The sequence below is a fragment of the Carex rostrata genome, chromosome 25 (genome assembly GCF_964058835.1).
Source record: "Carex rostrata chromosome 25, lpCarRost1.2, whole genome shotgun sequence".
Taxonomy (NCBI): Eukaryota; Viridiplantae; Streptophyta; class Magnoliopsida; order Poales; family Cyperaceae; genus Carex; species Carex rostrata.
The window spans coordinates 3262804-3274491 of record NC_135942.1 but is presented as its reverse complement, the minus strand read 5'-3'; the positions used below and the strand labels follow the sequence as shown (position 1 = coordinate 3274491).

General features: G+C 33.2%; 2 protein-coding genes across 3 annotated transcripts; both read right to left on the bottom strand.

The window, feature by feature from the left end:
- Positions 1-1419: 1419 nt before the first annotated feature.
- LOC144576142 (LUC7 N terminus domain-containing protein) lies at positions 1420-5410 on the bottom strand. Of its 2 annotated transcripts, XR_013518607.1 has the most exons (8): positions 5258-5410; positions 4591-4719; positions 4047-4086; positions 3469-3544; positions 3078-3275; positions 2571-2777; positions 1785-2172; positions 1420-1672 (listed from the first exon to the last, which is right to left on the bottom strand). XR_013518607.1 is itself a non-coding variant. In XM_078326420.1 (7 exons), exons 1-7 carry the CDS (start codon positions 5298-5300, stop codon positions 1849-1851), a joined length of 1017 nt encoding a protein of 338 aa, XP_078182546.1. In that variant the 5' UTR covers positions 5301-5410; the 3' UTR covers positions 1420-1848. The 2 variants fall into 2 exon arrangements, 1 of the variants encoding a protein (XP_078182546.1); XM_078326420.1 differs by having other exon boundaries at positions 1420-2172.
- A 1738-nt stretch (positions 5411-7148) lies between these two features.
- LOC144576346 (phosphatidylinositol/phosphatidylcholine transfer protein SFH11-like) lies at positions 7149-11281 on the bottom strand. Its single transcript, XM_078326709.1, has 13 exons — positions 11027-11281; positions 10170-10564; positions 9917-10016; positions 9527-9793; positions 9181-9258; positions 8993-9094; positions 8844-8893; positions 8654-8762; positions 8475-8531; positions 8174-8236; positions 7982-8056; positions 7819-7890; positions 7149-7415 (listed from the first exon to the last, which is right to left on the bottom strand). Exons 2-13 carry the CDS (start codon positions 10490-10492, stop codon positions 7404-7406), a joined length of 1308 nt encoding a protein of 435 aa, XP_078182835.1. The 5' UTR covers positions 10493-10564; positions 11027-11281; the 3' UTR covers positions 7149-7403.
- Positions 11282-11688: the final 407 nt, after the last annotated feature.

The following is an 11688-nucleotide window of genomic DNA, read 5'->3' as shown; positions in this document are numbered from 1 at the left end:
TTTCAAATAACTTCCATCCTACTCAAAATCATTTCAAATATTTAGATTACAAGTGGGAAAAATGACTCAACAAAGCCAGCTCCGTTACGGAATGGTACAATACATTACGGTACACATGTTGATTACGTGCCGTGACCATTTTTAGAATATTTGACACATCGCATCACGGTACATGAGTCATGTGTAATTAGAACGACTATTAGATCTTGACCAAATAGTGAATCTTAAATAAGCTAACATAAATTATGATCAAATAGTCACACGTGTCACAACACGTTTGGATACAACATGACCATTTGTATGCAATAACCTCTCGACATTTTGATTACGTCACATCACATCACACACATGAAAAATTAATCTGATCACATCAAGTCAAGGCATGTTTTTTCCACTAACTTATAAGGTGCCTACTTTGAAATTCGTGCCAGGTTAAAACAGACGATGAAAATCTCATTCTACATACCGCACTGGATCTGAACCTCTATTTCCCGTTCCTGTGTCACATCTTGATCTTGCTGATGTGAACCTACGTTTTATTGTTTCATTTTCTTAGTAGATAACACGATCACTTAGTCCTTCCCAGTCCCTATTAATTTCCTTATTCAACTATTGGTTATCCCTTCCTTGTTACTTTTCCTCTTTCCTTTACAAATTGTGCAAGAATTCATACGCGAGATAGGAAGCCAATTGTACAAGAATTCACGTGCATGTGCGCACAAGCCTGGCAGGTTACTCAAGCCTTTTCAGGTGTTCTTTCAATTCAGGGCTTTCTTTATATAAAAAAAACTTCTTACCAAATTGAAAGAGTTACATTGAAAACATTAAGCAGCTTTAAGAAAAAAATTAAAAATACTAGAAAAAGAAAAGGCAATACAATCTAGAGAAACTAAAGAGCACAACCAAGATGGAAGTGCTTTCCAGTGATTTGTCTCATTGCACCAACAATGCAAACAACTTTGATGAAAAACAACCCTACCAAGCCCCCAACAGTTTTTTGGAGCCATTTGCAACCAAAATCACATAAAAACTTGCATTTAAAAAAAAATACTGTAGAAAAAGGCGGTTTCTCTTCACAATGTGTTATTAGCACATAACAAATAGTCGCCTACAAACCCAGATGAACCACAGCCTTTCAAATAACCATGAGGTCCATGACTAAATCATGAGTATTTTAGCATGTAAATGAGAGAGGATGGTTACCTTCAATATGTCGATATGATATTCCTTGTCCATTTTGATGCCTTGCGACTAATAATACCTTTATAACTGTCAACTCAATTGATAATGAATAACCAAATAATAACCGATCTACAATTATTTGGTTTATCTTGTATAGAAATTAGAGAAGAACAGTGTACCAACCTCAAGATATAGAATTACTCAGAAAATTGGCCAGTCCCAAACTGAAGAAAAGTATGATGATGATAGTGTAATAAAACAATGCAATTTCCTCAAAAAAAAAAAAGAACAACTAAAAAAGAATGTGTGACCACAAACAGCTCAACTCCTAATTAATTGGGAATAACCAATAAAATCAGAGAAATATAGTCAAACTAAAACTCAGTATTATGCAACAATAATAAATAATAGGTGACACCTACCTTCAAAAGCATTCATTCCCTCTTAAATAATACGAAGTCCATACATCATTTCAAGTTTTCAACCCCAGCTGCCAGAACATAACAGAACTCTTAACAAAGCACACAGTCACAAATTCAAACACACTCATATATGAAGGTCACGAGAGATAACAAAAAATTAAATGAAGAGCCATGGAATACCTCTTCAATCTGATGATCTGAAAATACAACATCAATTTCTCTTGCCACTATAACAAACTGGACTTCACCGGCGGTCACGTCGGACAGGAGAGTAAGATCGGCTTCTATCTCTACCCCTATGATCTCTGTTCCTCTCCCTCTCATGATTACCTCTCCCATTTCTATAATAACCATGTCTGTTGCCTCTCCAATCACGAGACCTGTCACTTTCTCGGTCACGATCTCTATCTCTATCTCGAGATTTTTCTTTCTCCCGGTCACGGTCTCTCTCCCTAGATGGCTCTTTCTTTTCTCTCGACTTTTCTCTCTCATCTCTCCTTTTCTTCCTTTCCTCATCCTCCTTTTCTTTAGCTAACTTTGCTTCTTCTCTAGCCTTCTCTTTTGCAGCCTAAAAGTTGAAAGAAAAGGACTAACTAGGCGTCATACCGATTCAGAGTATATCAATTGGGATAATTTGTTTACTCCGCATTCAAAAACCATATGATACCTTAAAATGGCCATTTATTTAAAAAAAAGGAACATGTAACCTCCTAATTGCAAAGGAAACTATTAAAAACAATTCCAAATTATGTACAATTTACCTTTATAGAACATAAATTCAAGAAATCATAATTTCCACCTGTATTATGTATCTGAAAACTCTGGTATCAGTTATTACCAGCACTCATACATACAGCATTCCAAGTTGAGCTTAATTAATCTATCTGAAAAGTTGGGTACTCTATGGCCAACACACACAAATAAGGAAATATTACTGAGCTTCCAGACAAATAATTACAGGATTACCTTATAGTTGGCAAGGAAATCCCGTATCATGCTATAACCAATGTGTTGTTTCCCAGCTACATGTGACTGTGCCCGATCTGCCGCATCATTTGCCACTAGAAAGGATCCACATGTTTCACAGAGCTCCATTTTCTTCTCTTGTATAAGAGCAGTTATCTTACTATTTGGTTGTATTATGGCCGTCTTCTCAGCATTTAACACATCCACCTTCACAAAAATTGAACAGAATACAAACATAAATAAAGTCATGAGAAACTTCACAACAATTTTAAAGTATAACAAATCTGCTCTCTGCAATTTAAAAAGGTACTTTATACTTTTGACTTTTCTCTATCTAAAACGGTACAATCGGATTTATCTTTTTCCATTTTTCTTGAGTTATATTTCATGTGTTTCAACAATGATTATTTTGGAGGTTACACTGAGATTATTTTAGTGCATTTATATACCCTTCAATTTACCATAACTTGGAAAAGAATTGACATGAAAAAAAGAAAGTAATTAGACCTTCCTCATGAGGGCTTCTGCTTCATCAACCTTTCCAGCCTCACCAAGTTCTTCAATTTGTTCCAACAATTTCTTTATCTTCTCTTCAATCAATGAAAGTTGCTCAGACTGCTCGCTAGAGAGAGTAGGAGTTGGTATGTCTAATTCTTGCGCCAACCTGTCCCGTCCCCTACGTACTTTCTTATCCAAATCAGACACCTACATCAGAAGATGCATTCACTGTTACAGAACGCTTAATGTTCGGGATGCAGGAAGAACCATTTCTACCTCAAAAAACAAAAACAAAACATTCAAGCCCTCTCAAAAGTAACTTAAGTCATACTTTTTTCGGTCTCAAATTATATGAATAAATCATTTTTTTTCAATGTATTACTCCAAAGATGTGACTCACCAGCTTCTCACAGAACTGTGCAAGATCAGCTTCAAATCTCGGAACAAACGCATCATGCCGAGGTGACTCCTCAAAACTGTTTATATTAATTTAATAACCCAAGAGTTTATTATTCAAGGACTATGCTTAGCATCATAAACTCCTTTACCAATATACAAAGAAGTACTCATTTTTCATTATGTTACCCCCCCCCCCCCCCCCTCTCTTTTGGAAAGAGGAATATTACCATCACTTGAAACAAAATAAAACCAGTTTACATAAGCACAAACAGTCATGTTAGCCTAGTATAAGTTGGTTACCTCAAAAGAGAAAATATTAGCTATGTACAGAGAGAGAACTCCAAAATATCATTGGTTGCCCTCACATCAAATATGAGTCCTACATTAAATAAACTATTACTAATATTTCTTAGGCATTGAAATTTTTTTACAGTCAATCTGACAAAACCTTTGACAATACCAGCAAATGGAACTGTCATTTTTCACTATAGAGAATGAGGGTAAAGCTGTCAAAGTAATAGGTGGAATTAAGCAAAATAACATTAATATACAATAGAAAAATATTGGCACACCAATCACCTTTCTTTAAGTTTATGGTCATGAATCTTTTCACAAGGTCCTGAGAAAAATTCAAGAAAAATCCCATCAAGACCAGTAATGGTAAATTAGAATTAGGGTAAATTTCGCCAGAGGTCACTAAACTTTGTCTTTTGTCACAAATTGATCACTCAAGTTTAATTTATCTTTCTATAGCCATTGAATTTTTCATTTGTCCCAATCAAGTCACTCTATAATTTTTCCATCCAAAAAATTAATAAAATGTAACTTTTCCGTTAGTATTTTGAATGGAATGAGCATATTCCGTTAGTATTTTGAACGGAATGAGCATATTTCATTATTTTTTTGGATGGAAAAGTTACATTTTATTATTTTTTTGGATGGAAAAATTATAGAGTGACTTATTGGGACAAATGAAAAGTTCAGTGGCCATGGAGGGACAAATCAAACTTGAGTGACCAATTCATAACAAAGAACAAAGTTTAGTGACCTCCAGCGAAATTTACTCTTAAAATTAGTATTAAGTAATGATATATCAAATCACCGGGAAAGAGAAATAATGTACCTAGATTGCTTTTGGTATTGACAAAAAGGTCATGGGGGCAAAATCGAACCATAAAGGGACCACACACATCTCTATCATCCCATTTAATTTCTCTGTATCCTTTCCTTTCATCCTCTGTCATATTTCTAGCTGTTATATGCAACAAAAAAAGGAGTAAAAATTATTCAAATTGGTACTTCCAGCATGGAAAAATGACTACTTTGCTAAATAACCACTTACATTTACCCTCCATTATCACTGAGGTACAATTAGATACAGTAAAGATCAAACAACTCAGATTAGTTACAGGTAGCTAACATATAACAAATAAAGTCGAAATCCCTACACTGAATTAAGCCAATAGATACCTCTTAATGGCTTGCTTAATTAAATAATTCAGTTGGTGATTGGTCAAGAATGAGCTTAGATGCTTGAATAAGAACTGGCCAGTACTTTTAACAATGGAACAGAAAAATTTTACTTCGTTTATGATTAGACGAGTCAAGTTCCTGATTTTCAACTTCTATTACATTTCAAAAGAAAATACCTGGACTCCAGCTCCGAGAACATCATAAGGAAAAACAGAATTGCAATTCCTAGAAACATCGCGAAAACAAAGGTCCAGCGCGAAATTTCGCAATTTCCATCGGAAGGAAAAAAAAAATTAAGGCAAGAGAAGAAGTGTAACCTGCTCCCATGAGATCGTCGAGTAGAGCTCTTTGCGCATCCATGGCGATTTCGTTACGAAAACCCTAACCCTAGCCAGGGGCTTCTAACTTGCAAAATATGTAAAAGAGAGTGTAAATTTAACCCTCTATTACCCAGTAAAATAGTTCTTTGATCGGGATGTTAACAGGCTGTCTCGGATTTGAATCCGAAAACATCAATGGACCATATCCTCTAATCCACGCCGACAACAGATTTCAAGATTTAAACTGAGCCCGGCCCAAAGCTCACAAACTATTGCTTGATTAATTATTTAGAGAGGAGAGTTTAAAAGCTTTCATTTTTTTTTTGTCGTCTCTGTCATGTCCATTTATAATGCAAATTATATATCTGCTTTTATAAAATAAACAAAGGTTGATGAATTTCCTGAATATATGTGATAAATAACTTATAATGCATACAATTTGTCAAATTCAGAAATAATTAAAAATGTGTCCACAAAGAATAATTCAAATATAATAGTTTTCATGTAAGTTAATATAGAGAGGATTTGCTCTGAAAATCATTATTCACTCGGCTGATACTATAAACATACTAAACAACATATAGAACCCTAATATTTAAGGCTTAAGCTACCTACGACGTGGGTTGTTAAATTGAGATGTTTAGTAAAGGATATTTTACAAGAGTTTTCACTGTTAATTTATATATAAGATTCACAACTCTCTATTCGAGCACCATCTCCAATAACAAATTAACAATGGTACTTACATTTAAAAATTACTGTTAAAAAATAAATTTAGTATTACGGGAGGTCATTCTCATCTTAAAATACTAATGTGTGCCCGTAAGTTGTAACAAAGACATATTATAAAAGAATAAAAAAATCATATAAAATGACATATTTTCATAAAAATTTAGACTAAAAAACAAATAATATTTCTCAAAGAACATAGTAAATGACATTTATACGTAAATAACATTCTTAAATACATATATTTTTTTGATTTTTTGACATATTCTCATAAAATAATTTCAAACAAAATGACATGTTAAATAATAAATAACATTTCTTAAATAATATAAAGAATATAAAGAAAATAAAGAAATGAAGATATGACCAATCAATTATCAATCAATTCAAAATTTTCTTATATGACATTTAAAAAATAAAAAGAAATCACGACTAATTAAAAAAAGAGTGTACAATTTGCATGTAGAGGGTAAGTGTAGCAAGTACGTGTTTAAATAATTTAAGACTTCTATACGTAAAAAAATATAAAAAATATATAAAATTAAAATATTTGATCAAAGAACTGATATTCAATCTGAAATTTAATATTGATACCCGTTGGCAGATCAAAACAAATGAAGATATCAAATGCGCTTTGAACGAGAATGGACGATTGGTCGTTACATTTGAAACACGCGCCAATCACCAATGTAAATGCTAGTACAGATTGAGCAAGAAAGGGAAAGGGGAGGTAGCACAATTGGCTAGAAAAATGTCCTAAAGTTGTTATACCCAAAGGTCGAGAGTTTGATTCCCCTCACAAATCTTGATAGCTACTACCAAGTTTTCAAAAAAAAATTGAGCAAGAAACGGGTAAAGATTTTAACAGAGCCGTTTTGGCTCATGCAGTGCAATCATATGCAGCTGTTTTGATTCTATAGTCAACCATATGCGCTTTTTTTAATTCTATAATCTTCGCGCGCTCTATGAAGCTAAAACTGCTATGTTAAAATCTTTTCCCGTGAGAAACTCATGGTCATGGGTCAGGCATGCCAAACAAAACCATTGATCAAAGAGCGAGTGCCTTAATATAAACTGTGCAAAATTAAGAAGATAAAAGGAGAATCAATAGTAAATTTTTAATACCTACAAAAAACACAGTGTTTTAAGAAACAAAGCAATGGTAGTGTCACTGATTCTTCAACAATTTAGAAAAGAGATGCTTTATTTGTATTTTTTTTATAAAAGAATTACAACTTCAACAGTTTTCTGGCGAGAAATGTATTGGTCAAACAATAAAAGACAAATATTAAATATATTCCAAAGCCATCAATTATTGATTTATTTAATTCTCATATACACCTTCTATGATAAAATAGTAGGTGTTGTTCAAAGTTCTGGCTGAGCAGCCTGAAATCTTCTCTTAGTTTTGCATTCACATGGCCTCCTGTTTGCAACATGAAGTAAAAGAAAAGGTTATTTTGCTCGTAAGAGAAGTTTTGTTTCGCAAATGGTTTCTTTTTCATACTTAAAATGCAAATTCTTCTGAAGCAATTCATAATACCAGAAACTTGTAGATTAATGCTAATTGAAAATACAGGAACTGTTGAACCATTGAGATTTATGCATGGGCTTTTAGACTAATGTTCAAGCAAGTCAAATGCAATGTGTAATAGAGACAACAATAACCAAGCCTTTAGTCAAAAACAAGTTGGGGTAGGCTAGAAATGAAGCCCACTCACAATCATAAAATAAAGATAAGTAGTAATAAAGTAGTAATAAAAATTAAAAAAATGAAAGTGAAAGTAATAGTGATGCAATTTGTAATAGAGAACTAATAAAATTCTTACTGAAGCGAGTTTCTTTAGATCTTCAACAAAAGTAGACATTTCTTCTTGCTTCAATAAAAGCTTCTGCAATATCTAGGCAGGTAAAAAAAACAGAGACTTGTCTCAATTACTTCAATTAAAACCATCCATTGACAAAAATACGAGTAATTAAATAAAATTATACCTCATTTGTGTCTTTGAGCCAGCCTTCAATCTCATTAATAATATTCAACGATATACCTCTGCTACTACCATTTGCCTGTATGGTTTGGTTCCAATAAAAAAAAATCATAGATGATTGATCCAGATATACAATGAAGGTAATAACATTATAATGATATTTTTAGCGTTCAACAGATGAATCGACAAATAGCACCTCATATTCTTCGGCTGTCATTTTTAGCGTTCTTGCACCATTTAAGTGCCTACCAGAAGGATCCTGATAAAAGCACAGATATAAATATTGCACACATAAACTAGCAAGAAACAAGTAACTTACAGTTATACATAGGTTATTTTAACCAAGAACAACTAACAAAGATAAATATAGAGTGTAGAACCAGAGTCATATTGTTACAAGTTTTTCTATATAATTTTTTCTTTTGGATCTAGATGTCTGTAGTTATTCTTTTTATGTAGTTCTACTTCTTTATTGTAGCATGCAGGGTTTTTCTTACACTTGTTTCTTCACTGATTCTCTCCTCAATAAACTTCTTCCCTTTATGGAAAACCTCCTGCAATTGGAAAATTAAATTGTAAAACTGGAAGTATTTTGATCAGTGTCATGTAAATAATTTTCTCATATTACAGATAGTAATCTTTGATAGAATAAAAGTAAAGGGATAATCATTTACACCTCGAGAAGGTGATTAATTTCTGGATTAGTCCAGGGCCCTTTATCTTGCATCAAGCATCTCTCATTCGCTGAACAGGTACATGTTCCACCTAAAAACTCTGGTATATTCCTATAAAATATATCATGTCTGTCATATCATGCAATGAACACAAAAGGTTGGGTTATAAATTAACTTGATAATTGTTTTTACTTTGGATCTATAGCTTCAAAAAGGGCAGTATGGTAATTGGTTCCTAGCACCTGAAACAGTAATATTTAAGTTAAATGAAATAAGTTAACCTATATGAAAAAAGAGTAACAAAAATTTTACAGAAGAAAACAAAAAGTAATCACAAGGACCTGTATTTTTGAGAGAGTACGCGCCTCTAAGAAAGCTTTTAGCACTCTCCATAGTGCTCTAAATCCAGATCCAGCATTTATTATAAATAATTGATTTAGCGTCTGTTACAAAATAATTTAAAAGTAGGTACTCCAATTGTGGAATCATTAAAATAAAAAAGGAAACTAGAAATGGTCACATAATTTACCTCTGGATAGTAATTGCTATCAATTTTCTGAATCTCTATGAAGAGCTCTCGAGCTGGTTTTGAGAAGTTGCTTAGACCCTAATTATATACATTAATTTAAAAATAATAAATAAAGCAATAATATAATAAAAGATGCAGCTACAATGTACCCTATTACCCTCTATTGTCAGTTGTTTTACACACGAACAACACCTCCCCACTTGTCCAAAGGGACAGATAGTAAAAATGAAGGGAAAGTTTTAATTTTTTTTATAGATATTAATCATATTATACACATAATAGTTCTTATTTTACACAGGCACCATATATACATAACTACAAACAGAAGTGTAATTTTACCACTTACCACTCCTTTCACATCTAACACTGACGTAGTAGAGGCTATGTGCTTCTTAGCAGCAAGTGAACAAGCAGGGTACCTATATTTAAGGGTTTTCTCTTGCTCAGTTATGTGGTACTTTATGTACCTGTCTATACTGGTGGCTTGTAGAAGAGAGTTTAGATTGACTAGGCCTATCCTCTCTATGTATAGTGGCCTGCCATACCGGTCCACCCCATGAAACCCCTGTGGATAACATCTTTTGACTGCTTCAAGCTCTTCAAATTTGAAATCCTATACATAACAAATAGTACGAATAAAAATTTTATACAACTCAATACCAACCAAAGATACTAATTTCTTCTTGTTTAATTGCACAAGTATTGTTATATAAACATTTGATGGAAGTATATTTACCTTTACAATTGCATCTACCCCAAAATCTTCACGCCATTTAACCATATTTAGAAACATTTCCTTTGCTTTCGGTACATTAAATGCTCTCATTCTTAGGAACCTGCGATCAATAAAAATGGAATGCATACTTTAACCTATAAAGACAGCTTTGTCCCTGTCTGCATCAGGTCAATATTAAAACCAGTCACAAGTTTAACATACTTGTATGAAAAAAAATTCACCACAAAGTTTACACATAGTTAGAAGCTTATACCGTAACAGCGTATGATAGTCGTCATATTTCTCAGGCAACCTGCCCTCAGAGATGAGCTGGTTGCGTAACAATTGTACCACTTCCTCTTCGTTCGGGTCATGGACGCTCTGGAATATACCTTTAAAGGTATTGCTCCTACTAATTTTTGTCAAAGATTCTTGTACGGATTTTAAACTCATTTTAGAGAGAGAAAGTTTCTTTCTCTCTATATCTGGGTGGTGCCAGTGGGATTCTAGGGGTAAGTTGAGAGAAGGAACTCTTTTTCGGGTTGGTTGGATCTCCTTTGAACTTTTAGAAGATTTATTTCCGAACCAATTGGACATGCTCTCCTTTTGTGATTACGCTCCCCTTTGAGTGACTTTGTCCATGTGCTTCTGTATTATGTAATTCCTCCACTAAATAAAAAAGAATAGAAGACAGAATGAAATATAATACAAAATTCACAGCCCTGATTATTTTCTGTATGGCATTATACTTCTATGGAACTGTTAAGTGCTGTTATTTGTATGGACCAAACATGAGTTCTGTCTATTGACTTTGACTAGACAGAGCTGTGGCCTCAGACTCTAAGTTCATAATATATTTTTATTTTTTTAATGTTATCTACATCTATATCTTCAAAGTAATATAGTGGAAGAAGTGCAAACTGAATCAGGAATTGCATACCAGCTGGTTCAATTCAGTAATATTCTGGTTGTGCAGTATTACTAAAGCAAAATGCTCTATAATAATTGTATATATATGTAATTATGTATATATGTATGTTAATAGGATAGTGGGTAAGGTAACTTCAACTTTTAAATTAAACTGTATAGAACAGGAAAACAAAAGAATATTGCAATGTGGAGCATCATTACCTCTCTGTGACAAAGCAACAAACAGGTGAAGAGCAACAATAGTAGACCCGCAAAGGCAATCCAGAGAGAGAGAGAGAGAGGAAGGGAGCCAGGGAGGGAGAGAGAATAGTGCAAATGAAGGATGCTATACTTGTCATGTCTGTCTTCGTTTGCTTCCTTCCTTGCTTCTTTGGTTTGCTTCGCTCTAATTCGCTGTCTATCTAAAAGCTGGGAGAAGACAGGTGGAGAACAGCAGCGAACCGCGAAAGGAACAAACTTTGGCACGAGGAGGGTTTAAATGCCTGCATTTTTTGTGCCTCCATTTTTTAAAACTTTAATAACTCAAGATTTAAAACTTAAAAGTCAAAATAAAACCGTTAGATGTGATCTATGTTATTTTCTCTATGTGCTCATAAAAAATTATCACATTTCAATTTTATTTTTATGTGAATCAATAAGTTCAAAAATCAACGTCTAGAAATCATTCAAATTAGTGCATTTTTTACAAGCTCTTGATGACAATCAAAATAAAATTGAAATGTCATAATTCTTTACATGTGCATAAATAAAATGATGTAGATCATATCTAACGGTTTTATTTTGATATTTAAGTTTTAAATTTTAAATTATTAAAGTTTTTAAAAAATAGAGACATGATGGAGACACAAAAAATGAAAGCATTT

Bases quoted from the DNA above. Each gene is read 5' to 3' on its own strand.
- LOC144576142 (XM_078326420.1), bottom strand. From the start codon at position 5,300: ATGGATGCGCAAAGAGCTCTACTCGACGATCTCATGGGAGCAG. The intron at 3,545-4,046 runs GTGATTGGTGTG...TAATATAAACAG, and splicing joins GACCATAAACTTAAAGAAAG to TTTTGAGGAGTCACCTCGGC. The intron at 2,778-3,077 runs GTCTAATTACTT...ATTTTTGTGAAG, and splicing joins CAGAAGCCCTCATGAGGAAG to GTGGATGTGTTAAATGCTGA.
- LOC144576346 (XM_078326709.1), bottom strand. From the start codon at position 10,492: ATGTCCAATTGGTTCGGAAATAAATCTTCTAAAAGTTCAAAGGAGATC. The intron at 9,095-9,180 runs GTAAATTATGTG...ATTTTGTAACAG, and splicing joins ATAGCAATTACTATCCAGAG to ACGCTAAATCAATTATTTAT. The intron at 7,891-7,981 runs GTATAATTTTAT...TTACCTGCCTAG, and splicing joins GGCTCAAAGACACAAATGAG to ATATTGCAGAAGCTTTTATT.